The sequence below is a fragment of the Pavona decussata genome, unplaced genomic scaffold (genome assembly GCF_977016875.1).
Source record: "Pavona decussata unplaced genomic scaffold, jaPavDecu1.1 SCAFFOLD_176, whole genome shotgun sequence".
Taxonomy (NCBI): Eukaryota; Metazoa; Cnidaria; class Anthozoa; order Scleractinia; family Agariciidae; genus Pavona; species Pavona decussata.
Genome location: NW_028145587.1, coordinates 600,001 through 627,335, shown reverse-complemented (window position 1 = coordinate 627,335; position 27,335 = coordinate 600,001). Strand labels below are relative to the sequence as shown.

General features: G+C 38.9%; 5 protein-coding genes across 5 annotated transcripts in view; 2 read left to right on the top strand and 3 right to left on the bottom strand.

The window, feature by feature from the left end:
* Window positions 1-1,645: 1,645 nt before the first annotated feature.
* On the bottom strand, window positions 1,646-5,707 carry LOC146463453 (uncharacterized). Its single transcript, XM_085084448.1, has one exon. It carries the CDS (start codon window positions 5,705-5,707, stop codon window positions 1,646-1,648), a length of 4,062 nt encoding a protein of 1,353 aa, XP_084940574.1.
* A 23-nt stretch (window positions 5,708-5,730) lies between these two features.
* LOC146463452 (uncharacterized) lies at window positions 5,731-7,508 on the bottom strand. Its single transcript, XM_085084431.1, has one exon. It carries the CDS (start codon window positions 7,469-7,471, stop codon window positions 6,080-6,082), a length of 1,392 nt encoding a protein of 463 aa, XP_084940557.1. The 5' UTR covers window positions 7,472-7,508; the 3' UTR covers window positions 5,731-6,079.
* Window positions 7,509-10,975: 3,467 nt separating this feature from the next.
* Window positions 10,976-20,410, bottom strand: LOC146463451 (uncharacterized). Its single transcript, XM_085084447.1, has 2 exons — window positions 20,334-20,410; window positions 10,976-17,117 (listed from the first exon to the last, which is right to left on the bottom strand). The coding sequence occupies exon 2, from the start codon at window positions 16,544-16,546 to the stop codon at window positions 10,976-10,978; it is 5,571 nt and encodes a 1,856-aa protein (XP_084940573.1). The 5' UTR covers window positions 16,547-17,117; window positions 20,334-20,410.
* Window positions 20,411-24,267: 3,857 nt separating this feature from the next.
* Window positions 24,268-27,335, top strand: part of LOC146463449 (interferon-inducible GTPase 5-like) — a 20,371-nt gene continuing 17,303 nt past the window's right edge. The window contains exon 1 of the mRNA XM_085084411.1: window positions 24,268-24,513. Coding sequence (XP_084940537.1) covers window positions 24,326-24,513 — 188 coding nt within the window. The 5' untranslated portion in view covers window positions 24,268-24,325. The remainder of the gene's footprint in view (window positions 24,514-27,335) is intronic.
* Window positions 26,633-27,335, top strand: part of LOC146463450 (uncharacterized) — a 5,500-nt gene continuing 4,797 nt past the window's right edge. The window contains exon 1 of the mRNA XM_085084443.1: window positions 26,633-27,335. This exon is cut by the window's right edge and continues 260 nt beyond it. Coding sequence (XP_084940569.1) covers window positions 27,167-27,335 — 169 coding nt within the window. The 5' untranslated portion in view covers window positions 26,633-27,166.

Below are 27,335 nucleotides of genomic sequence, written 5' to 3'. Positions count from 1 at the left end.
ACCCCTTCAAAAGGTTAATTTTCTTTCTGTAAACAGTACATTTGAATCTAAAACATTAAAACGATATGGTCGCTTGCTCCTTGTCAGTTCCAGGTACGTGACGATGTACTACATAGTTTAATTTCCTCTTCACGCCGTAGTTATCAAGAAGATAGCACAACTCACTGTATTGGAGCTGCAAGTTACTCTACAAACCAAGCAAAAAAAAAAAAAAAACAGACTGAACAAATGCTTTATCCATGTACACATACTTTTGAATACAGTAATATTTTTTCTTCATCTATAGTTTTCTAAGATTTCTTGCACTTGTAAGTACTACCGGGAACTACAGCATTGTGCAGCAATAGTCTTGATTCCTGTAGCTGTCATATGTTTACATCTTCGTATAATGAGTTTCTTCAACGGAGGCCAATGAATGCTGATAATATGCATACCATCAATATCATAATCCATGATGTTACACTTCCCCATATCAAGAAATATCAGTTTGAAGCAGTTTTGAACGATGTGAGTTATGCCGACATCTCGTACAGCTTTGTAGCCTTTGATATTCAAGTAGTTTAACTTAACACAGTGCTTCCCAATGTATTTCATTCCATTGTCTGTCACTGGACACTATGCTTCACTGAGATACTTCAGGTTTGCAGAATTGTTTCCAAACTTGAAACTGTCGCCTGTGCCTTTTTCAATAGGCGACAGCGCGAAGGAGTTCTTGCGCCAAACCGAACATTGGTACTTGAAGCACCCCCTCGGGAAGGGCTAGCTTGAATTGTCCTCAATTTAATTGTTTAAAAATTCCCTTTCTGAAGCAGTTCTTGTGGTCTTCCAAAATTCCTGAAGCCTCGTTTGTTGTTGTTGGGTAGATTGATCCATGAGTTATGTTCGTCGTCTAAGTACCGGATCTTTATATTACATTTATTCAGGAAGTTTATAATTGAGCATCTACTCATTATATCTTGCGCTAGTGACTGAAAAGAATAATGGCTGGAATCATAAAGCGGATCTATTTCGTTCATTTACAAATTAATTTATTAGAAAATCTACTTGTATTCTGCATAATTGATAATACAATCCATCGACGCATTAATCAAATCAATCAACTTCTAGAGCTCAACAAAACATCACAGTAAGGAGTCGAACGTTGATATAGAAAAAGTAAAAAGCCTTTTTGTATCCTACTTACTTGATAACAGAATCCATTGTAGATGCGAATGTAAACCAGCCGTAAATTTCAACGTTTATTTCGACACGAGGCACCGTGAGACAAACTCGCAATTCCAGTTACACCGATGGGCCTTAATAAAAGTCAACTTAACTGCCGTACAAACCGTGAAAACTAATAAACCTTAGTGAACTTAAAATTGAGGTAAAAACTCGGTGGCCCTCGTGGTAAACATTAAAGGCCACCTATGCGCATGCCCGAAACTAAATGTCTGCGCAGGGAACCCAGCTGGGAAACGCGAAGCCCAGCAGTAACATGGCTCCCCAAAATGTCCAACATTTTCTACAAAAAGGAACTAATCTTTAGCAAACACAATGTCAATGTTCCATGCTTAGTGAAAACACTTAAAGTTTCTTTCACTGTAAATCTCTTTCCTAACAAAGTTCTGGCTCCTCAGGCTCCTCGTCGGGGAATCCCGGTCTCTCACGCTTCTACGAGCAGCACAAGCTTGTTAACAGGTCTTTCCAGTCTGGATCCATTACTTGTCAACACTGTCACCGAACGTACTTGGTCCTGATCATCAGGGTGAGTTTCCACCACTTTAGCCATGGGCCATCTGTTTCTAGGAGACTGGTTTTCTTTCAACAACACAACATCTCCGACCTGAAAATTTCTTCGTGGCCGAATCCACTTGTTTCTTGCTTGTAACTGCTGCAGATATTCTTTACACCATCTTGACCAGAATTCTTGAGCCATATGCTGTGTACGCCGCCACATCTTTCTGCAGTACATGTCTTCTCTCTTGAATTCTCCAGGCGGGGGCAGCACAAGTCTTGTCTTTCCTGTAAGCAGCATACTTGGTGATAATGGTGGTGCAGAATGTGGGTCGCTGAGGGTCTCCACTGTCAGAGGTCTGTTGTTGATCGTGTATTCGGCTTCGCAAAGGAAGGTCCTCAACGAGTCTTCGTCCAGACGACTACCATGTTCTCTGATGAGACCATTCATGACATTTCTGATTGACCTGATTTGTCTTTCCCAGACACCACCAAAATTGCTAGCAGATGCAGGGTTTTTAATCCAATCGATGCTTTCCTTAAGGAGTTCCGCTTTGATCTCCTGGTCATCCATTTCTTCAATAGCTTTCTTGAGTTCTGCTTCTGCACCAATGAAATTCGTTCCTCTATCGCAGCGGATTTCCCTAACCGATCCCCGTCTACAGATGAAACGTCTGAGTGCATTTATAAACGAATCCGTTTCCAAAGAATCCGCCACCTCTATGTGTACTGCTCTACTTGCTAAGCAAGTAAACAAGGCTCCGTATCTCTTCACGACAGATCTTCCTCGTTGGACGTGCCAAGGGCCAAAGTAGTCGACCCCACAATAGGTAAAGGGTGGCGTTGGCTCTACGCGCGACTTTGGCAAATCTGCCATTTTCTGTTCTCCTTGGCTCCCTCGAAGGTGACGACATGTCACACATTTAGAAATAAACTGCCTGACCATCGCATTTCCGCTAACAATCCAATAGCCACAGGAACGAAGCTCGTTCAAAGTTATCCCTCTTCCGCTATGATGTGTTCTTTCATGAACATGGCTGATAATCAGTGAACTAATGTGGCTTGACTTTGGTAGGATCACAGGGTTCTTTAGAGTGGGGGGCAGATTGGCCTTCCGTATTCTTCCACCAACTCTCATAACACCATCACCGTCTAGAACTGGATCCAACATGCGGAGAGAAGTTGTCCTCTTAAACAGGGCTTTCTTTTCTTTGTCTGACTTACGACTACCATAGACGACTTTCTCTTGAACGTCTTGCAGACTTTTAATTTCTGACGGGAACTCATTTCTTTGTACGTGCTTTATGATCTCCATTTCTGCTTCTTCTAAGTCAGCTACGTTGACTCGTGTAGAATTGACATCCTTACGTCCGGCAGGTCCTTCATCAGATGCCAAACCGCCGGACACTTTTCTCTTGGCTAGGACTCTATCTCTCAGATGTCTCTTGTATTTCAGGCAAAGTGCTACAGCCATCTTTGCTTTAAACCAACTGGAGAATCGTCGAAGTCTCTTGACAATATCACTGCTCTCTTTCACCGTGCTAATGTTAACCTTGACATTTTTGACTTCAGGGGAATCTGGATCCACGTGGTCTTCATACGTTTCTTCCTTCAGCCAGCTCTTTGCAGGTTCTTTCAGGAAGTCAGGACCCGTGATCCATGCCGCCTTCTCAACAAAGTTCTTTGGAGACATACCTCTCGACCCTTCGTCAGCAGTATTCAATGCAGTTTCCACATAGTGCCATTGTGAAGGTGTAGTGTGCTCGTGGATAAGCTGAACTCTGTTGGCTACGTAGGTATGAAAACGACGAGATTCATTACTTATAAAGCCTAAGACGACTTTACTGTCCGTCCAGTAGTAGTCCTTTATGTCCTCATACTCCAATTCATCCTTTAACTTGTCACCAATATTGACAGAAATTGTGGCAGCAGCCAATTCCAATCTCGGGATACTGACTGTCTTCTTCGGTGTTACTCGGGCCTTTCCCATAACAAACGACACATGTACTTTCCCTCTCTCGTCTTCAAGTCTCAAATATGAGCACTGTCCGTACCCACACGTCGAAGCATCGGACATACAGTGGAGCTGTGCCGACACAATCTTTCCGAATTCTGCGGGTTTGAAACTGCTTGGCACTTTTAAACTTTCAAGTAAGCAAAGTTCATTCCGCCATTTTTCCCATCTGCTTTTGGTTGCATCGTCAACGGGTTCATCCCAGCTGTTAGACTGACAGATGTCTTGTAATATCTTCTTTCCAACAAGTACTACCGGAGCGATGAAACCTAAGGGGTCGTAGATGGAACTAATCGTTGAAAGGATGCCTCTACGTGTGCAAGGCTTATCCTTAAGTTCAATCCTGAAGTTGAACGTATCTGATTCGATGCACCAAATAACTCCTAGTGCTCTTTCAATGGGCAACTTATCTTGGCCAAGTGCAAGGCTCTTCACATTCTCTGCTCTGTGCTCGTCAGGAATTGAGTTAATGATGCGTTCAGTGTTGCCCACAAACTTAGTCAAGTTAAATCCCCCATTCGTGCAAACTGCCTTGACGTCCTTCGCTAGATCGATAGCTTTGTCCTCGCTGCTTGCAGATTTTAGAACATCATCTACATAGAAGTTCCTTCTAAGGGTGTTGGCTACCTCAGTTCCATAGTTGTCTTCGTTGTCATCTGCTGTCCGCTGAAGCGCATAGTTGGCACATGCAGGAGATGATACCGCACCGAAGAGGTGCACAGTCATACAATACTCTTCGGCTTTCTGCTCCAAGTCTCCATTTGGCCACCACAAAAATCTGAGGAAACTTTGATCTTCCTTTCTAACTCTCACTTGAAAGAACATCTTCTCGATGTCCGCCATAAAGGCATACTTCTCCTGGCGAAATCTGGTTAGCACGCCAAGGAGGTTACTTGTAAGATCCGGTCCCTGAAGAAGCTTGTCATTCAAGGACTGTCCTTCAAATGTGGCCGAACAATCGAACACCACTCGTACTTTGGACTTCTGCGGATGATAGATCCCGTGATGAGGAAGGTACCAGGTTCTTCCAACCTCATCTTTGAACTCGTCATTCACCTTGCGAGCATATCCTTTGGAGATGATATCAGCCATAAAACTGCAGTAATCCGCACAATATCTGTCATCGGCCTTCAGACGCCTTTTTAGGCCAGTCAGACGCTTTTCTGCTTGTGCATAGTTGTTAGGGAGCTGAACGTTCTGATGCTTAAATGGGAGGGGCATCTCATAATGCAGGTCATCGAGATGAACGATGCCGCTCTCCACCGTTTCGCAGAACTTGATGTCTTCACGTGACATTGCTGTCCCCTTTTCTCGTTCAGAGAAGTCCAACTCGAACATCTGACTAACTGCTTGTGGAGTTATCCGCTCCTTCACCTTTCTCTGTGTGACTAGATATCCTCGAGGGGTAATTATAGTATCTTCAGGGCTAAGATTGATTCGGTTGCATGTAATCTGGCTACTCAGCTGTGGATTACAGAGGGGCCCGTTGACGTACCATCCGAGGAGTGACCGAACTGCGTACGGGTCTGAATCTTTGCCGTAAACGATTTCTCTTGGACGTAGGGCACTTGGGCAATTCAATCCAATAAGCAGACCCACTTCGATGTCTGCTATGTAGGGGGGTATCTCTGCACTGATTTTCTTCAAATGAGACATCTTGCAGATTACGTCAGGTCGAGGTATTTCATTGCGGTCTGCTGGAATCACATGCCGCGTAAACGTTCTAGGTAGGTCCAAGATCACGTCCTCTTCTTTAATGTGGGCTACCACCAATCCTTCAATGGCCTTTGTGGTAACACTGCTTGTTCCGTGAATCGTAGTAAGGATAAGGTCAGTGTCATTTCCCTCAATGCCAAGCGCCTTCATTGACTTCTCAGTCACAAATGTCCCACCACTGGCGTTGTCTAGCAGTGCATAAACCTTTATCTTCTTTGCTGGATCACTCTTGTGAAACAAGTGAACTGGTAATATACCCATGTTGATAGGTACATCTCCAGCTTCCGTGACGTTACAGATGGCAGTGCGGTTGCTGCTAACCCGAGGTTCAGCTCCAGGTTGATTATCACTGTCGTTGCTGATCTTCTTCGCCCAATCATAGTCGTGTAGCGATGTGGGGTGTGGCCTTTTGCAAGTCTTACATGTCTGCCGCTCCTTGCAGTTTTTAGCAATGTGCTGATCACTAAAGCAACCAAAGCACAGTTTCTTCTCCACTACAAACTCCCGTCGCTCAGTTAGAGTTTTCTTTAAAAACTGTTCACAATCATTTAGGTTGTGAGGCCTTTTGCATAAGGAACACGACGTGGACTGCTCCTTTCTACCTTCCTGCTTTAATCCCGTGGCAAGGCTTGTTCATTTTCCTCTGCTACGTGGCCTTCGTCTGAATTTGACATGAGTGCCTTTGTCTTTCTCATCATGATGAGGTTTGGTAACATTTTCTTCTGAGAATACAGGATCTGTGGCAAGCTCAGCCTGTTTGCGGACAAATTGTGAGAACTCCTCAAAGTCAGCTATCCTTCCTTTTTCAATCTTGGTCTTATTGTTCCTTTCAGTCCATTTGCTTCGTAGATGCCTTGGTAACTTTTCCCAAAGCTGTCGCAGTACATGAGCTGTGTTCAAATCATCCATGTGAGACATGCCTTTCATAGCAGACTTTGCTTGGTCCAGAGCAATAGAGAAATTTTGGAGAGCTGAGCCATCGTTTGCTCTGATTGGTTGCCATGAAGACAGTTTTGTGATGTGAGCATTTGCAATCTTGAAAGGATCTCCAAACTGTCTCTTTAGCAGTCCCTTGGCTTCTTTGTAGGATCCTTCTGATTTTCTCTGAAGACAACCATTAATAACTTCTTTAGCTTTACCAGAAGTGTACTGACCCAGAAAATACAGCCTTTCACAGGAATCTTCAACTTTTGATTCAATCAAAGACTCAAAGGCAGTCATAAATGCGGGAAATTCCATAGCGTCACCGTAAAACATCGGAGGCTCAGTTGATGGAAGAAGGCTCCTTGCTTGCTGGGAAACCATAATTCGAGACAATTCCGTCTGCTTTCTTTGAATGTCTACAATATCTTGAAAGGTATTGTCCTGGACTGTCAAGGGATTAACAGACAAACTTGCTGAACGACTTGGAGGGCTATAAACACGTTGGGGTGTCTGTGGGATCCCCTGTGATTGATCTCTGATAGAATACACAACTGCATGCCCGTCTATGAAATGGGGTTGAGTTGATGAAATATGTGCACTTGTGGGAATTTCAGTGGGGTTCACTACACACCCAGGAGTCACAATGTCTACATGGGTTTCAAAGTCAAAGCCTGAATTTCCTGATCTGCATGCTGTCATTGGGCTTGTGTAAATGGGGCCTGTTTGCTCTGTAGTATATCCACTAAGAGGATTTGCTCGAGTGGGGTACTGGTGCCCTGAGACATGATTGCCAGAAGAATGTGCTGGAAGAGACTTTGAAGCAGGTTCTAAAATTGGAATGGCGTTTGATGAGGATGAACTAGTCACCATTGCTGCCGTTGTCATCGTTACAACCGACCCTGGCGTTGACAGGGAGGTAATGTTTGTATCCTTCGTAATGTTGGCTGGGAGTAGACTGGACACTGGGAATATTGGAAGCTTTTGTGTCTGTAAACATGTAGGTGTGGAAACCCACTCTTCACTGTTCATTTGTTCATAAATCCTTTCTTCTTCCTTTGCCTTAGCTAGACTTTTCCTAAGCTCCAATTGTTCCTCGGCCATTTTCAGTGCCTGTTTTTCCTTCAGAAAAGCTGTCTCAACTTCTAGGGCTGCAACCTTAGTCTTGGCCTTTATCAATTTCGCATTAGATGAAAGTGAAGATAAATTAGAACGTCTAGAGTGATTAGACTTTCTAGAGCGATGAGACTTGTTAGAAGCAGCAGAATTTAATTCAGCAGACTGAAGCTCTTTCGCCTTAGACAAATATTCACAGACAGACTGTTTAAACTTAAACACATCTCCATCATGAACTTCATACCATGAATTAGCACTGGCAATATCTGATTCATTCTCTAACACTTCGAGGAAATTATCCTGAGCAACTTGTAACTTGACAAGTAAATTGTTTAAACCTTCCGTTTCAGATGATACAAACTCAAAATTGTTAAGATCAACAAGAAGAGGCTTCATTTTGTTTATCTGCCTAGTCACGTGGCGAAGAGCCACAGTTCTACGCTCTTTTAACCTTTGTATCTCGTACTGTTTACCTTTATCCGTTGTAATTTTCTTCCTTGCGCCCGATTCTAACTCCGCTGCACCATTCTCCGTCGATTTCTCCTCCATATTCAGTGAACCTTGAACCTTAACTGAATCATGAAGCCGTATTTCTGATGCCGCATCCGTCGGTGGAGTGTTAAGCGGTGAAATGGCGCGAAACGAAGCCGTGTCAATTGAAGGCGAACGCGAACGATAACCTTTGAAAATTCCTTCTTCACCATAAGCCATTGTAGATTCCATGTTTTCGTTTTCCATGCCCGTAATTATCCGTGAAAGTTGCAATAGGAAAACCAAGTAAACGGTATTTATCCTTGTAAACCACACATCCATCGACAAACCATGCTTGAGGTCGAGTTTTTACTGTAGATGCGAATGTAAACCAGCCGTAAATTTCAACGTTTATTTCGACACGAGGCACCGTGAGACAAACTCGCAATTCCAGTTACACCGATGGGCCTTAATAAAAGTCAACTTAACTGCCGTACAAACCGTGAAAACTAATAAACCTTAGTGAACTTAAAATTGAGGTAAAAACTCGGTGGCCCTCGTGGTAAACATTAAAGGCCACCTATGCGCATGCCCGAAACTAAATGTCTGCGCAGGGAACCCAGCTGGGAAACGCGAAGCCCAGCAGTAACATCCATGAATGCATTGATGACAATACATCGGCACTCGGCTAGGAAGGATGGACGGGCTCCTTTCTGTGTCTCATCAGATCAAATTATATCAAAGTTTTCAACATTCTTTTTTGATTTAACGAATTATTTTCTGTATTGGAGATACGAAGTCTATTATTTATCAAATACGAAACGGTAAATGCGAAGTTTAAATTCGTATTGTGATTTTTATTGCATCATGATCAGAGTAGTACACATTGATTACTGAACTATCGATATCAAGTTTATTTGCTTGTCTGATGTAAACATGGTCTAGTAAACTACCTGAAATAAATGTAGGCATCGCTACAATTTGTAAATAATCCAAAGACTGCATTAATGATGAGAGTACTTCCATGTCGTTGCTGCTAAAATAGTTAATATTGAAATCTCCTAAGATTATATCGATAGGATTGCTTCTAACTAAATAGTCAATACCATTAATAAGGTCAAGTATGTTTGAGTTATTTTTACGATAAATTAAAAGGAGAGAAATATTTACGTGTGATCTATGGTTGTTAAATGTGAACATAAACCTAACAGCATTTAAAGTTGGGTAGTATTCTTGATTTGTAACATGAAATTTTTTTTTGATGCATATGGCTAAACTTGAGTATTTATCTGAATTATGATCATACCTATATAAGGAAAAAGGAGATAAATTATCTATAATATCTGAATCGTTATCATTAGGTAAAAGTTGAGTCTCAGTAAATGCTATAAGATCATTTTTCAAAAGATTTACATCACATTTAACATCAGAACTATGTTTTCTTAGAGAGCGTATATTTAAAAGGCATAATGTTACAACTAAATTGTTATCTTCTATCTTTCGTTTATTTGAATGTGTAATGTCTTTTAAATCTACTAACTTGAAACTTCTTAATCTATCATATTCATTATGTACTCTAGGATCTGCTTTTATGTGTTTAGTATTGATTTCTCCTAAAATATGAAGTCCTTGAAGTGAAGTTGACCTGCTTAACGCAACATATACTTGTCCATAGTTAAAAGATCTTTGTTTGTTCAAATGGAAACTTATAACAACATTTCGCAGTGTTAAACCCTGGACTTTATGAATTGTACATGCCCAAGCTAGACTTATAGGAAATTGAATTCTCTGTACTTCTGGAGACGATGGTTTACCTGGTCGAACTTTTATTTTTGATAATACTTGTTCAATAGGAACAACAGCATTTTCTCTAGCAAATATACTACTACTGTTTTGTATTAAAGTTCTTCCTGCTTCATTATCATCAAATTTTATATAAACCACAGTTGGCTTTTGTGTTTTTTTATTGACATCAATCTTAACAACAGTTCCCATTTGTCCATTTATAAGTCTATCTGCAATATTAATATTTGTAGTAAGCATTACTCTAGCACCTTCTTTAATCTTCACTTCAAATTCAAGCCCTCCTGTTTCAGATCTCCCTCTTGATAATACTTTGTCAATATCTTGTTTTGTAACATTTGATGGATACTGGTCTGTTGCTCTAAGTACAAACAAAGGTGTAGATAATTGTAAAAGTTGTTTGTTGTTATGTTCATTAACAGGATCATTTTCTGCCCAGATGTGAAGTGCATTCAAGGGGTAATTGTTTGTTGATGGGACTAATACTCGAGAATTAATACAATTAAGATCCTCTTCAGTTTGTGAAGCTGTTCTAAATCTGTTTAAAATTTCGGCGAACTGCCGATCATTTTTCTGCCTCATAATGTCAGTCAATTCTATCATCGTGAAGACATGCCATGGATGACATAAATTGAAACATTCATTGTTGAATTTTTCAAAAATAGGTTTCCTCCGTATAGGTGGTAGTTGATACAAATCTCCTACAGCTATAATACTTATACCGGCAAATAGTTTAGAGCTGGATGATCCAAAAATGTCCTTTAGCCTTTGATGTATATGAAGAAGAGTAATGTTAGAAACCATAGAAATTTCATCTATTATAATAAGCTTTAATTCGGACAGTGTAAGCCTCATTTGTGTTTTCTTTTGGTCAGACATTGCTGGAAGATTGTTACCGGTTTCTTTAGGGATAGCCAACGCTGAATGTATAGTTGTTCCGCCTATGTGTATTGCAGAAACACCAGTGGGTGCCATTAACAGTACTGTTGGCAGATCAGGATTGCTTGTTGTCTGTCTAAATGTTTTAATTGCTGTCTGATATATTGTATTTATTACATGACTTTTCCCTGAGCCAGCACCTCCAGTCATAAAAAGATATATTGGGTTAATGTCGTAAGGTTTTAAAGAACGAAGATTTTTAACTTTGTTTCTACACCAGCGTAGCACACTATCATACGCAATACGCTGTTTCTCGTTTAACGACCTTATATGTTCACGTTATAGATCATCAGAAATTTCCCTTGGTTGAACATAACTTGTAATTGTTGCATTTGTAGACACTTTATCACTATTAGAATTGGAAGAAAGATGTGAAATAATTTGTTCATTAAATGATTCGTCATCAATTTCAACATTACTTTGCATATCTAATTGCAAGTCTTCATTTTCTTGATCATTGAAAGAATCAAAGGAATGGCTAAAATTATTAACTTCACTATTTCTTAGGGCTTCTAATGCTTCTGTTATAGCATCTGCTTCAGGTTCAAATATTGTTCTTTTTTGTTCAACAATAGCTTGCACTTTCGGCTCATAAAATCTTGATGCGTATGTTTGTTCATTGCCAATAAGACTATCTTCATTACGCCATGGATAGTACAGCATAAGTAAGTGGTGAAAGTACTTTTCGGGTTCTTTTACTTTGTTGGGTCTATGATACCGTAATACAGCCTTAGTTTTTCTACATTTCATAACTTCGTTTGTGTTTATTAATCTTATTTTGGATGGTAAATAGTTAATGACATCTGCATTTGTATTAAATTGAACATGTGATTCTATAACATCATCTGTAAGAATTTCAGGTTGTGCATCGCTTGTTACACAATCATTTTTGTATTCTTTGTAATAATATGCAGCAAATTCAGCTAGACATAAGTTATCAATAATTGGATTTTTGTTAGGTCTGATGCTATAGCGTTCTATTATATTGGATTTGTAAATATCTGTACTATCTTCATGTAACTCATCAAGTTCTATTTTGCTCTTTGCAACTCGAATTCTATTTTCAGGTAAATCTGTACTCACAAAAACTGTTTTAGGGAAAACTTTTCTCAACCAAAGTTCAGGCATACATCTATATACACATTCTTGTGAACTCACTTCTCTAGTAGAAAGAAAAGCCGCTCCTATTTTTCTTAAACTGTCTTTAATGGCTAAATTTGAAGTCTTTGCTTCTTTTGCTGCATTGGCAATAGCCTGTGAACATTCTGTTTCATCCTTTGTGAAGTATGAGCAAACATAAGTTATACATTTGTAATGGTTAAAAACAGGTTGTAAGTCAACATTAGCCCTAAAACCTTTTATTCCAGCAACAAAATAATTATTGATAAAACAGCTATCAAGCGGTCGTTTAAGATGCAGATCAAAATCAGAATCATCAGATATAGACAAGGCCCAGTAATATTGTTCTTCTGTAACACCTAATGAACTCAACAGTTTTTCTTCCGTTGTCTTAGGATTATACTGTGGTTTATTTGGGTTCAAGATTTTATTTATTTCTTCTTTTACTAAGCAAAGAATTTCATTTCTTCTTGTTAAAATGTCTCTTTTCAACTCTTCATCTAACTTTTCAGAAAGTGGTTCTGCTACTACTGTTCTCTTTGTGAAAAATTGTCCAAAATTAAATCTGCATGGAACATTAGTATATTTTCTACAACTCTTTGAGTGATTGTGCTTCTGATAAGTCTGAACTAAGGTAAATAATTGAGAATCTTTTTGTTTATCTGGCAAGTATGCTTGAACATGATTGTCTATATATTTTATGTAATCTTCTTTTGTTTCATTTGTTAACTTTGGGCAATCACTTGTCCATATTAGTGCATGTAAATGAGGTGATCCTCTCATTTGAAATTCAATACGTAAAGCATAATAAACTATTTTACCAATAGGATTTGCTTTGCTCAATAACACTTCAGTAAAAAATGTCTCTACTCTATACTGAAAATGCTTAGCAACAACAACAGGATTAGAATTAAGCATAGAGCACCTCTCATTGTAAGACAATCCTTCAATTTCTTCATCAGTTAAATTAAGTCCTTGTATTTTCCCAATAATTTGAAACAACTCAGGCCATCGAAGGTCAGCACAAGACAATGTCATGAACCATGTTGGAATTCCAAGTTGTTTTACCATCGCTATAACTTCAAACATAAATTTTTGCCAGTATGGTGGTGTACCTGGAATTTGCCTTAAAAACAAGTAAGCCTGGTCTTGAAAGATAAGATTTTGAAAATTTTGCACATTAGATCTTAAATGAGATGCAGTCAGAGACTGTCCATGAACTTTTGTCAGAGCAATAGCAATACTATCTGAAACTTTTTTTTGTTCTATGATGAACTGCGCAAAAAACAAATATTCAGGATTCATTGCAAACTTACCACTATAATGTAAAAGACGGGCATTGAAGTATTTTGTAGGTGACAGATTGACCGCTCTCTCTACAGTATAGCCAAATCTGCCCTTTGGAAATAATACTGGAAATGCTAATTCTTCACAATTTTTATCAGTCATGAATGAAACTGGATGTTTATTTTCACCTGGTGCAATATTAAAAATTTCATTTCCATGAGACTTTAATCTGGTATTTTTGTCCACATTTACAGGATAATCTGGTAGCACTGACTGTAAACACGTTTCAGAAGTTGCTGCTCTAAATTCATTCAAAGGATCATTTCTTTCCTCCTCACTTTGATCATTTGTTGCTGTCTGTTCACAAGATACCTGAATAATTGGAGACTCTTCACCATCGGCACTGTCTGAATCAGCTCGTAACTGCATTTCTCTCAGATTTATGTCAATGTTTTCAATATTAACTGTTATACAACTATATAAAGGATTGTTTATTCTGAGCCAATTTAGCGCATTGAGTATAACTGCAGGTCGTACAGCTTGAAAATAAACATGGCCTCTAAAATCAAGCTTTCTTTTAAGTTTTAACATAATTATTCCTGAGCTTTCAGGAGGTCTAGGCAAGACATTACAGGTATGATCACATTCTACAGGCACATTACAGATGGCTCCTTTAATTTTCCTTTGTTGACCTTTGGGCATAATTACTATTTTTTCAAAGACAATGCGTTGAGATATAAGAATCTGCTCAAGTTTTTCTAGACATTCTAGTTCTGGGGGGGTTTCATCAACCATTAATTTGTTATAAACAGCTTGACAGGGAACTTGTTCTTTTAACAATTTAGAGTGACATGTTTTACAGATATATTCTTTCTTATCAAAAGACATTTTTCCTGTGAAAAGATGCTGTTTGACATATTTAATTTTCTTTAATTCTATTACTGTTTTCCTATAAAGAGTTCTATTACACACAGAACATATGTAATAAGGCCCTTCTCTTACTGCTTTTTGGAAAGATGCAATACAGAAGTCCAAGTCATTGTCTGAGATAGCTTTTCTTTCCTCTGTATTCCTAGCCACTCTCCTGATCTTTTCAAGCCATTTTTCTTTTTCTTCGCTTTTCATGTTGTGATAAGTTTCTCTTGTTTTAGCTAAGAGTTGTTCTTTCTCATGAGCATCCATAGATTTATATTTCTCTGCACGGTGAGTGAGCATATTTTGTTTTTCATTGGGATCCATAGATTTATATTTTTCAGTGCGTGCAATCAGAACTTTTTGCTTTTCATTATTGTAACACTCACGGCGCTTATCTAAGCAGATTTTTTTCCTTGCAGGTTCAAATTGAGAATAAGACTTTCTCCTTTTAATTGCAATTTCTTTTTTGCACTTAGCAGATTTGTGGCATTTCATAATCTTTTGTTTTTCACCTTTATTTAACTCACAAGTGCACAATACACTCTGAAAGAAATACTGTATTTCATTAGACTTTGCAGTATTTGTCACACTTTGACAGACCCTTTCTACTAAGTAATTTTTATCACTTATTCTGTGTACACCAAGTCCTTGAATTTTATTCAAAGAAATTAAGTAAAATGTTACATTTTTGCTGGTTTTGTGAAAAACGCAACTTAAACATAGGCTGGGAAACTGAAGTAAAAATCCTGAACTCTTAGTTCCATTTTGCAACATCAACCTCTCAAGGGCTAATTTACTAAAAAATGAATTACACACAAGAATTCCTTTATTACTCGTAACAACCTTTACATTAATATTGGCACCGTATATATTAACATTCTGTGGTAGTTCACTGGAACTTGTCTGATTTTTAATAGTCTCAGTAAAGAAAGCACTTCCATATTCAACAAGAGCATCTAATGTATCAGACTTCCAATAACTACAAGGTTTAATAACAGAAAAACAAATTGCATACAGAGCTATGGCAGAACTCTTCGTTATAGTTTCATTATTTGTAGTTTTAATAATAGGTACATCTTTCGGTAAAGTGCCAACAAAAACGTTATTACAACTTTGCTGCACAGTTTTGCACGCCACTGCATTTTTTTGTATACCATTATTATCCCTTATTAAAGACTTTTCATATATAGCAAAAAACCAACCGTTAGAATGGCTACTCAAGAGGTGCTGAAAAGAAGTGTAAATTCTAACTGAAACACACATATCATCTACATATATCCAACGAGCATCATCTTTTATAGCAACTGTAAAATGAGAACTTAGACATCGAACCATGCCTTTAAGTACATAATTTTGACCAAGTACATCCATAGTCAAAGGAAAAAATATTTGATTAATATAATTGGATGACAGTTCCATAGTTAAAAATCGTGGAAGTATAACAAAATGTTGTAGCATTGAAAGATCCCCAGAATGCTCTTGACACAAATCACAGTAGAGTGCACTGCTATTTGGTAATATAGCCTCAGAAACATAATTCTCTAAGCCATTGTGAAGCAAGTTCGGAGAATTTATGTAAAGTACAAATATAGCTGTGTTTTTTATAATTGCATTGTTACACGATGAACAAACTGACTGATTACTTTGTTGTATAAGAAAAAGGGATTTTAATTCCTCCGTCATCATACCAACTGTATCCAACCTAAATATGTCACTAAATACAGCATCTGCAGACATTGCGGTAAATGAGTTGCAATGTTGTCTTAAGTAAACCCAAACAGGTTCTCGAACTACTGCCATTTCTGTTTGTACATCATGGTTTTCTAACTGTAGACATGCGTCAAATAAAGTTTGAAAAAACTCATTACGTTCGATATCTCTCAGAGAATCTTTAAAAATAGCAACGCTAAGTTCAAGAAAACAATCTACTGCACATGAAAACTTGCCTGAATGAGTAAGGCAATAATTTATGAAATGTCTTCTAGCATTTGTTCCCTGTTGTGACAGTTCACTGATGGAAGAGGTCTTGGAATTTGTTGCTTTACTGATGAATATATTCCCATTTATAATATGTGCTTCTTTGTTTGAAATAACGCAAGGATCGAAGAGTCCACGTAAAGCAATGACACGAGGATAAGGATTGGTCTCTATATCGCCAGATTCCTTTATACTGACATGTGTCATTTCATGATTAACATTTTTATAAGTCCTTTCTTTTTTCGATGCAAGATATTTGCTTGTGCAGTTTTCCATAGCTTTCCTGCTGTTACAAAGTACTGTTTTTCGTAATGAAGCTACTTTGATAATTTGATAAAGAAAAGACGATTTTGGGACAGTTTTTAAAACATACTTTCTAAGAAATATTCTGTCTCTCCTTTTTAAACCCTTCTTTAGAGCTCTTAATGGGATTCTACTGGGTTCTCGATAATGATGTCGTCTTCTTTTAGTATCCCTTTTAATATTATTAATAAACAATGCAAATAGTGACCTACAAGTACCGTATTTCACTTTTTTATTCATGTCAAGCATTGTTAAATACTCTTACTATTTTTGTCCCACTCTTCTTCACAGTCCTTTATTGTGTAATTCACTGTCTCTTTTGTTTCAATATCGCACTCTCTGTTTTATGTCACACTCTTTGTTTTCCAAGGTTTGCAAGGTTTGTATAGCTTTGAATATCTGTTATTTTCTGTGTAACAATTGTGTATAATGTGTAACAATTGTAACAACCAAGTGGCTGCTACTTATTGTTGTAACAACCAGGTGGCTGCTACGATGGGTGTAGCAACCGAGTAGTTGCTACGATGGGTGTTCTGTTGTAACAACCAAGTGGCTGCTACGATGGGTGTTGTAACAACCGAGCGGCTGCTACGATGGGTTGTTGGGTTTTCTGTTTTGACAATCAGCTGACTGCTGCGCTGGGGGTTCTGTTATGACAACCAGTTGACTCCTACGCTTTGTGGTCGCTACGTTTTCTGCCACTGGATGCTCTTGTAACAAACAGTCCACCACTATGTAGGTGCTACGTTTTGTAGGCCTTCTTTGCTAACAATCAGTTGGTTTCACTCTCAGGAAGAAATTCAACCTTAACGACTTACACCTGCAAAACAAAACCAAAAAAAGACAATCTGTTAAAATTGAAAGAAAAAATAACTGCTGAAAACTAATCAGAATTATATTACTAAAATAAAACAAAATACAGTATATGAGCAAGTCATTGGCTGAGGTCACACTAGAGGCTTTACCATGGTAAAAATTGCTTTACCAAGGTAAATTGCGCAACCACCTAGTTACCGTAGTAAACCTGTCAAAGTCATAAAAAATAGATTTGACGCTTTCCATGTACACTTTTTCGCATGATCAGTAAACTTATACGTGACGAGTACACTAAATGTTGACATGTCGCGTGAGTTCATATCGGCGGTAAGTTACTGAACTGTGACTTAGCGCGTAATAAAATTATGGATCAACAAGAGAGAGTTGCATTTTCAATTGTTCCCATTTTGCTTTTAATTCTGCTGCTTAGACGAGCACGTAGAATTCACTTCCTTCTTACATACAACCATTTAGATCTTGGGACCAAAGAAAGTGCAGCGGTTTCGTTAATTAACCGTCGACGGCAAAGACAAAGAAGAGCGCGCAGGCAAGCCTGGGTTTACCCTCGACAAAAGGGATGGTTTGAGGAAATGTATAATAACCGGCTCCTTCGAGCCCTTTGGAAAGACCATTTCAGGGTAACAGGGGAAACATTCGACTTCATTTGCCAGCTCGTTGAAAGGAACTCAAACACACGCGCGAATGAGCGGGAAAATAAATTTCATGTTTATAAAATATGAATCCACAAATGTATTGTAATTACTGCGTTTGTCCAAAAAGATGACAAACTGTCAACAAAATAAGCATGGTTTAGATAGACAAGAGATGTACCCACCTATTTTTTTGGGTAACTAGATTCTTATCTGGGGTCAAGTCAACTTTGTTCTTGCCGCTGTTGTCAGGGCAACTTACCAGAGTTAGGTTTACCATGGTAAACTGAAAATTGGGGGTCACACTTGCGGTGCCGTTAACCATGGTAAACTTGAGTTTACCATGGTTAACTTTCTCCAGTGTGACCTCAACCATTGTCTTGCTGACCTTTCATTATCTTACGTGACATCATACTGGAAGTTGCTTATGATAAGGTAATTACCGATACGCCAGAGACCTGACCTCCGGCTACTTCGCCGACTTGTCCAAACGTACAATTTAAGCATTGCGAAAAACATTTCTACCAGTGCCATTGAGATTATTTAACAGTTTCACTTAAAAACTCTACTAAGCCTCTGGAGAGGGGGTTATTTAATTTCAGGCCTCATCAAAGGGGGATTACTAGAGAAAGGCGCCAGTAATCAATAAGAGGGACCAATTTATCGCCTAACGGCCTCCACCCTGTGAGGTCGAGAGATTATAGAGCGTTTTTCTTTCTTTTTCCTGCAGGGATTTGACGTCCTGCAAACACTGTTTTAACTTATTTGGTTTAAAGGCGCCAGTATGTAAAGAGGAAACACGCAAGTACGCGCAAAAAAATCGACTCCAATGAGGAAACATGAGCCTTGAAGGTTGTCAGTTTAAAAAAGAGGTATCAGTTGTATTTATTATCAATGGGACAATGATTATTTCAAAAAAGAGTAAAACTTCGCTGTTATTATCCTTTGTTCGATATGCCGAGAAGAAACTCTACCGAAGATTTCTCAATTACATGTACTTCACATAAGGCGTAAATACACGAGGTAACTTTCCGTACCACGCGATGTAATTAAAAATACAGAACATGACGTAATAGTTTTGCCCATCAGCCTCTCTTGTTTTTCCTTAAAAAGCATATAGGGATTTCTAGTGATGTTACGGTAGATGAGTTCCCCGTTACGACATAATAGAAAACGTTGCATCACGCAGGCAGTCACATTTCCATGTGTAGGGCATTGTTATAATTAGAGCGGCTGCACATGAGGGTAAAGTCATGAAATTCAAATACAGAGGTTGAGTATTAGTTAACAGACGCTGCAATAGAGCAGATTTAACTAAACGGGTTCTTGTTTCATATATTACATTAGCCTGTGACAAGACAGGAAGAAGTAGCTCATCCTCTCTTGCCTGTGAACAGGGTTCCAAATCGCGTACAGCGTGAAAAGAAAAATGATGAACGTTGTTGGAACTTCCTTTCACCCGAAACAACAATTGAGTCTTTGGTATGCTACCAAATGCAGTCTTAACACAAAAGTATAAGAATGACAGCTTCTTCAATCGTCGCCTTTAAAGATAAATTACAAACCATCAAATCAGAAGTAAATAAAAAAATTGATGCTTTTTCAATTAATGCCAGTTGAGATTATTACAAACCACAACCTTGCCGTGAAACACACGAGTGAACGTAAACTATGAATATATAAACCGAGATCTGCAGCACACTTTTCGCCTATTTATCATTTCGTACAGAATACCGCTATATCAACCAAACAGAGTCTGCGTAAAAGCAGTTACCTCAAGCAGTAATTAATATCGATATCCTCCTTGTAAAAGATCTCTAAATACGACTAATGAAAACGTTTCGAACTCAACGCCAATCGCTAACTGCAATTGTTACCATCTAACAAAACGCTTAACTTGCTATTCGCCGGATTTATCAACGTAGATTGCATTATTTCAACGTAACTTTGTACCCAGATTGATTGCACCATTTCAGCGTAACCTTGTACCCAGATTGATAGCACATGTACAATCACAAAGTAACATTGTACCCAGATTGTTTGCACCATTACAACGTAACCTTGCACCGAGTTTGTTTTCATAGCATGGCAATAACATAATTGATTTTTCGCTCCAAACACCGTACATCATCCCTTCAGAGTGCACATAAGCTTGCAAAGATTAGATCGCATTTCATATTGACTAAGCTTGCTAGGGATCGTTTATTGAGTAAAATTATGACTTTTTAAAGGTTAATTTTCTACCAATTTCAAAAGTTGCTAATGATATCGTAATTGTAAGATCACAGCAATTTCATAGATACCGGACGGAAATTCTCGTGAAGCAATCTGAGCTGAAAGAAAAAAGCATGGCACTCAGGCTAAAGATAACGTATATCATCCAAATTCATTAAATCCTATCGGCGTTGTCCATGTGTGCATGCAATAGTTTGAGTCATAAAGATAGCGTTATGTTGTTTCACCCACCGACGTTTTCGTCAAATAAACCGGTCTGTTTGACGAAATTTTCATCTTTTGTTATTGTATGAAATCACAGCTAACGCAACTAGAGGCGAACGTCATATACTTACTGTTGGTAGCTTTCTTGAGGAACAAATGACTGCAGAAAACAAAGGAATTAGTTAGTCTGAAGTATCTGTTTGTGAGACGTCAGGTGACAATCGAAAATGACAGTAATTTGTTCCCCTAAGAATGTTTATTCTCTGACGTATGCGTCTATTTTCACAAAAATAATAGACTACAAGTAGTCCCCTTCTGAATAGTCGAGACGTCGCGCGAAATAGCCGAGCGCGAAACAATAATCATGAGGTCAAAAATGCGCAATGACCCGCACATTATTCCTACCGCTACTTGTTGTGAAAATGTTACTCGAGCCTCAAGGCTGTTTAAATCAGAAGTTTGAAGAACAGAACTTAATACAGTCGGGACACGAGCAATATTTGATGCGTTTATGGATAAACTGACAAGGCCCATCGTATTAAAGCTTGAAAAACGCGTTGCATGATGACCAGGGGAGTGATGACGTTAGCATGTTTATTTTTTTTTTTAGAAAATGGCAATGTTGATAATCACGCGAACGACGATGAGTGACATGACAGATTGTTGACTTGCAAAGCAATATTTGTAATACCTCAGGAAACATTCCAACACACCGTAGTATTGCAAAGATGGCCATTCTGCTGCTGTAGCGTCCCATTTTTGTTGTATATACATAGATGTATTTAATAAGGAACTTACTGTATTTGCCAATGAATAAGCAATTAAAGGAGGGAAAAGTGCTGTAAGGTGAAAAACAAAGAGATAATCAAATGCTCCGGTGAACAGGGTCTAAGTCGTATATAGCGCGAAAATAAAAATGATAAACGTTTTTGAAGCTTCCTTTCATCCGAAAGAACAATTGAGTCTTTGGTATGCTACCAAATGCAGTCTTAACACAAAAGTATAAGAATAACAGCTTCCTTAATCGTCGCCTTTTAAGATAAATTACAAACCACAACCTCAGTTGTTGCGAATCACAGACGTAAACGTTAAACCTAAATTAACCTATAGGAATATGATTTTTCGCACATTTGTGATTTCGTAGACTGAGAGATCGTTATTAATTTATTACAAGCTAGTATTTATCCACAAGCTTGTAATTATTTAATACATCAACGAAACAGCTTCAGCAATTGACGTTCTTCTTGAAAAGTTTCTTTCTCAATACGACTACTGAATACTTTTCGAACCCAACGCCAGTTACAAATTGATTATACGAAGAGTTTAAATAATGGAAATTGCTTCACTAGCAAATTTAAACCGCAGAGAATAAAATGGTCCAAAACGATGAAGGGTGTTGAAACTTTGTCAGCCAAAAATCAGTGGTGAAGTCTTAAACGCAGTCTTAACTCAGAAGTGTCTAAAAAAAATCGACGCTCTTTCAATTAATGTCAGTTGAGATAAATTACAAACCCCAACCTTGCCGTGAATCACACGAGTGAACGTTAAGTCTGAATAAACCGAGATCTGCTGTACACTTTTCGCCCATTTGTCATTTCGTACAGAATACCGCTATTACAAGCTATATCAACCAAACAGAGTCTACGTTAAAGCAGTTACCTCAAGCAGTAATTGATGTCCTCCTCGAAAAGGATCGCTAAATACGACTAATGAACACGTTTCGAACTCAACGCCAATCGCTAACTGCAATTGTTACCATCTAACTAACGCTTAACTTGCTATTCGCCGTATTTATCAACTTAGATTGCGCAAGTTCAACGTAACCTTGTACCCAGATTGATTGCACCATCACAAAGTAACATTGTACCCAGATTGTTTGCACCATCATAACGTAACCTTACACCGAGATTGTTTTCATAGCATGGCAATAACATAATTGATTTTTCGCTCCAAACACCGTACATCATCCCTCCAGAGTGCACATAAGCTTGCAAAGATTAGATGGCATTTCATATTGACTAAGCTTGTTAAGGGATCGTTTCTTGAGTAAAATTATGACTTTTTCAATCAATTTCAAAAGTTGCTAATGATATCGTAATTGTAAGATCACAGCAATTTCAGAGATACCGGAAATTCTCGTGAAGCAATCTGAGCTGAAAGAAAAAAGCATCGCTTAGGCTAAAAATAACGAATATCATCCATTCCCAATTCATGAAATCCTATCAGCGTTTTCCATGTGTGCATGCAATAGTATGAGTCACAAAAATAGCATTATGTTGTTTCACCCGCCGACGTTTTCTTTAGATACCCCACCTACCGGTCTGTTTGACGAAATTTTCATATTTTGTTATTGTATGAAATCACAGCTAACGAAACTAGAGGCGAACGTCATATACTTACTGTTGGTAGCCTTTTTTGAGGAATAAATGACCGCAGAAAACAAAGGAATTAGTTAGTCTGAAGGTTATCTGTTTGTGAGACGTCAGGCGACAATCGAAAATGAAAGTAATTTGTTCCCCTAAGGATGTTTATTCTCTGACGTATGCGTCTATTTTCACAAAAATAATCGTAAGGTCAAAAATGCGCAATGACACGCATATTTTTCCTACCACTACTTCCAAGTTGTTGTGAAAATGTTACTCAAGCGTCAAGGATGTTTAAATCAGACGTTTGAAGAAGAGAACTTAATACAGTCGGGACACGAGCAATATTTTATGCGTTTATTTTTTTTTTTAGAAAATGGAAATGTTGATAATCACGCGAGCGACGATGAGTGACATGACAGATTGTTGACTTGCAAAACAATGTACCTCACGAAACATTCCAACACACCGTAGTATTGCAAAAATGGCCAGTCTGCTGCTGTAGCGTCCCATTTTTGTTGTACATAGACGTATTCAATAAGAAACTTACTGTATTTGCCAATGAATAGGTCATTAAAGGGGGGGAAGATTCTGTAAGGTGAAAAACAAAGAGATGATCAAATTCCCCGGGGTAATTGGGTAAAAGTCTAATGCTCGACCACCGGAATGGACAGTGTGGCAAAATACCCCATTATTTCCTGGGGGAGGAGGTGTCAGTCTCCCATCGTGGTTCTAAAACTGTCAAACAAAGCACGATTCCTTCGCCAGGAACTATCCAATTTCCACCGTTTTAAATGTCGAGTGCTTCGCAGAAGTTATTCTTTCGATTTACCGCTTCAAAATGATTGCTTCGCAGATTGATAAAACTATCCTGAGTCACCTGAGTTTGAGTCACGATGATCGCGTTTATGTTGTTCCCCCTGTGGTACGCTACCGGAAATTTCGGAGATTCCATTACGATAACGTAAGCGTATCAATGACCTCTTCTCAAGTCCCATCGTGTTCTAGAACTGTCAAACAAAGCACGATTCCTTCGCAAGGAATTTTCCAATTTCTACCGTTTTAAAGGTCGAGTGCTTCTTAGAAGTTATTCTTTCAATTTACCATTTCAAAATTGTTTATTTTCCGTTTGAAAACGGCACACTTGAGTCCACAACATGTTAACAATATGGCGCAACCAATTTAATCCAAGATTAATGCATAAATCAAATGATGCTTTGACGTCACACGAGTAGGGTTGAGTGGGTCCCCTCCCTCGCAATATACGCGACAGATATGGATTTTGATTGGCCTGCTTCTGTTGAAGACAATCAGAACAATACACCCCGAGTAGGAGAGGGGTGAGTTTAATGAATAAATTAATGTACCGATTTGAAGCTACGACGAAGAAAAAGAAATCGTCCCGTTTTTAGACACGGTATGCCCCCTCAGGGCATCCCGCGTAATTAATGTACCGATTTGTAGCTACGAGGAAGAAAAAAAAAAGAAATCGACCCGTTTTTAGACACTTTATGCCCCCACAGGGCATCCCGCGTAAATATTCGGTCATTTAGTAAGTCTCTGTAGACGAGCAGAAGGATTTTGTAATGCGCAGATACTGGCCGGCTGCGGGGTCATAAGCTCCTGCCGGCAGATAGCAGTCACTTGAAAAAAGCTCGGGGCATTTTATGAAAGCTTAAATGAAGTAGTAGTCCACCTCAGATTCGTCACGCAAGACAACGTTCTGGTGTATTTTTGTACAGCTGTCATTGTGTCCGATCATGGATCCTTTTGACTGGGAGTTCATCTATGCCGACGAAATTAAAAGGCACGTCGACGAGAATGGTGTTTCAGATATTGAAGAATTCATTCAGAATAAACTGGAGAGTTGGCAAGAGGTTGAGGTGAACATTGCGATCACTGGTGACTCGGGAACTGGAAAATCCAGCTTTATCAACGCAATACGAGGGTAAGTGAAGTCTTTTACGTCGACTGACAATAAGGAAGACGCCGACGATCATATCACGATTTAGTTCTGTTGTATTTCAGAGAATTTCAGTGTTCTAGATGATTTAGAGCCCTACATATACAGGGAAAAGTTGTTAACACGGCCGTGACATTTGTTTCCGTGGCTTACGTCTGGCAGGAACGGAAGGCGTCTGCAATAAATGACTGATGATATGATAAATCATCCGATGTCCGTTATTGCATATTTGCCCCTTAGAAAATGCATTTAACAAAATTTAGCAAACGTCATCAGGCATGTCGGATTTTGTAGACCGGATCTCGACATCTTAATATCTTTAAGGCCAATGTTTTAGGCTGTAGTTTTTACAGTCTCGGTTGCGGATTTTAAGACCCAGCTGTCGGCGTTGCGGCAAGTCTCAGATTTACCACTTCCGCCGGAGTCAGATCACTTCACACCGCCAAAAATACTTCATTAGACTCCTTACTGATTGTATGCACACATTTTTACTCGGGCTTCCAAAGGAAAGCCCGAGGTTTAAAATGGGCACGAGTATCTCGTTCCCAGAGGCTGCATTCCTTTTGGTCAGCATCAAGGAAGCAAGACCTCTGGGCAAATCAATGTCAAAATCCAGCAAATCGAAATCTGATTGGATATTACATTTTACCGGAAGCGTCTTTGAATCGGAGGTTTCAAAACAAGAAAAGAAATGGACTGTAAAAGATATCGAAGCAAAAACCGCCATAGAATCGAAATGGAACTAAATTTTCATACGCTTCTTATTTTTTGCAGTGAGTAAACACGAAAAAGATAACAAGTCAAATCACATGACTAAACGGAAAAGGCGCGAAAACCCTGCGATATGTTGCAGCGTTTCACAAAGCTGAATGACAGTATGACACTTGCGACGGTCGAGGTTAACGATAGACCTGACAATTTTCGGAAAAACTCCTCTAATTATCGACTCTGAAATGTGGTTCATAGTCAATGCTGGCCGTTTAAAATCGTTCTTAACATTGTCTAAAGCGGATAAGAGTTTAACAGCCTTTCTCGTACTGTTGAAGGAACTGAAAGGAGCAAACTTGTAATCCATTCGCACCACGGAGTCTGCGAGTTGATCTGACTGGAGTAGAATTTATTGAAGATTACTTTGTTGAACAGGAACAGATATTCTTTCAGCAGCCCAGCAGAAACATAATTGAACTTGAACAAGGAAAACCAACGGCCTTTGTTACCACTGCGTAAAAGCGGAGTATTCAAGAATGCGTGGCCCAAAACAAAAAGTGGTTCAGAAAGCGGATGGACAGAAAGACAAAAATATTAACGCTTGGAATAGCGATCGTTGTCACTCTTTACACAACAGTTTATTTGTGAGCTTTGTAAGTTTGCAGGTTAAAGGACTGATAAACCACATCGAGTGCAGGTAAAATATTTTTTTCTGGGTGAGTTTCTTAAGCTTACATTGAGTGTGTGAATTGAAAAAAATTTGCCGATCTTTCTGATAAGCTTAGATTTTCAAGTTGCTGGTTATTTCGGTTGAACGTTTACAGAGTTGTGTCTTGTTATTAAATGTACTTCTGCCATTTTATTGTATTTATTCTGGGATCATGGTATCTGGGTAAGCAAAAGCTGATCTTGTGAAACCTATCGTTTGTATACGTGAATTTCACGGCGGAAAAAATTAAGCTTACGCTCGTAAACATTTGTTGGTATTTGTCGTCGACGGCAATCAGGTTGGGAACGATATCTTGCTGAAGTTTATCGAATGTTGTTTGAAAATCTTTACCCTGTAAGTGTTTTAGTTAATTAGGTTGAAGCTTATATAACCTCCGACCAGGCTCTATTTTCGTTTTGCTATTAACTTTACCGTGGTGTCATGAGAAAACTTGGCTATCTCATACTGCGTGGACTGCGTATATTCACCCCCATTTTAAAGTTTTAAAAGCTACATTTTACAAGCGAAAACAAGCTTAATTTAATTCCAAATGTGTATAGTACAAATGGTTTCTAATCGCCATAGCCTATAGATGTTTCTCTTTACCCCTGCCTTTGGAAAATGTTTGGTTTTCTAAGACAACCTGAAAATGTGCAAAATGAATTTGTGGCGGTTGAGAGAGGCAAATCGCCGACAAACCCAGATTTTACGCAGCCTTTGTTTTGGTTGTTTTGTTTTCAAGGAAGTCTCCCATGAATGACAATCACTGGCAAACGGGAGGGATGGAAGTTGTCGTCTTTTTCACTCGTTTTCTTGGCCTTTGATGCTCTTTACCAGAGGCTGTCTTCCTCCCAGTCAGCAGTATCCCCCTTTAAACCGGAAGCAGGATCCTTGCTTCCGGTTTCTGATTAGCCCAGAGCTCGTGTTCACAGCGGTCAAATGAGTGCGCATGCTTAAGCCACGCGCGTGCGATTTGGGCGCGCGTGGGAATGGGTTGCATCATTTCCATAGAAACAAGCAGGCGGCAAAATGGCGGCAGATTTAAATTTCGCGGTATTTGTTTTCATTTCGCGGTAATAAGGCGGAAACAAAACAGCTAAGGTTTTTTCTTTAAACACAGCCCTGCAAGGAACGTCTCCTTTATATATCTTTTTCAACAAAAAAACTATCCCTGCAACAATAGTGAATTTACCTGTCGAAGTTACGTGTTCGTAGCGAAACATGAAGACTTGTGTTTTTATCGTGGTAGTTGTTGTCGTCGGCCTCTCTCGTGCAAAATTTCCGGGTGAAAAAACCTGTTGCCTGAGCAGTAAAACTCGCGAGAAGAACGTTTGTAAAGGCAGAATGATTGGACTTAGTACTGAAATGGCTCGAGTGGCGGAGGTTGACC

Excerpts from the sequence above, each read along its gene's own strand:
- LOC146463453 (XM_085084448.1), bottom strand. The coding sequence starts at position 5,707 with ATGGGTATATTACCAGTTCACTTGTTTCACAAGAGTGATCCAGCAAAG.
- LOC146463452 (XM_085084431.1), bottom strand. The coding sequence starts at position 7,471 with ATGGCCGAGGAACAATTGGAGCTTAGGAAAAGTCTAGCTAAGGCAAAG.
- LOC146463451 (XM_085084447.1), bottom strand. The coding sequence starts at position 16,546 with ATGCTTGACATGAATAAAAAAGTGAAATACGGTACTTGTAGGTCACTA.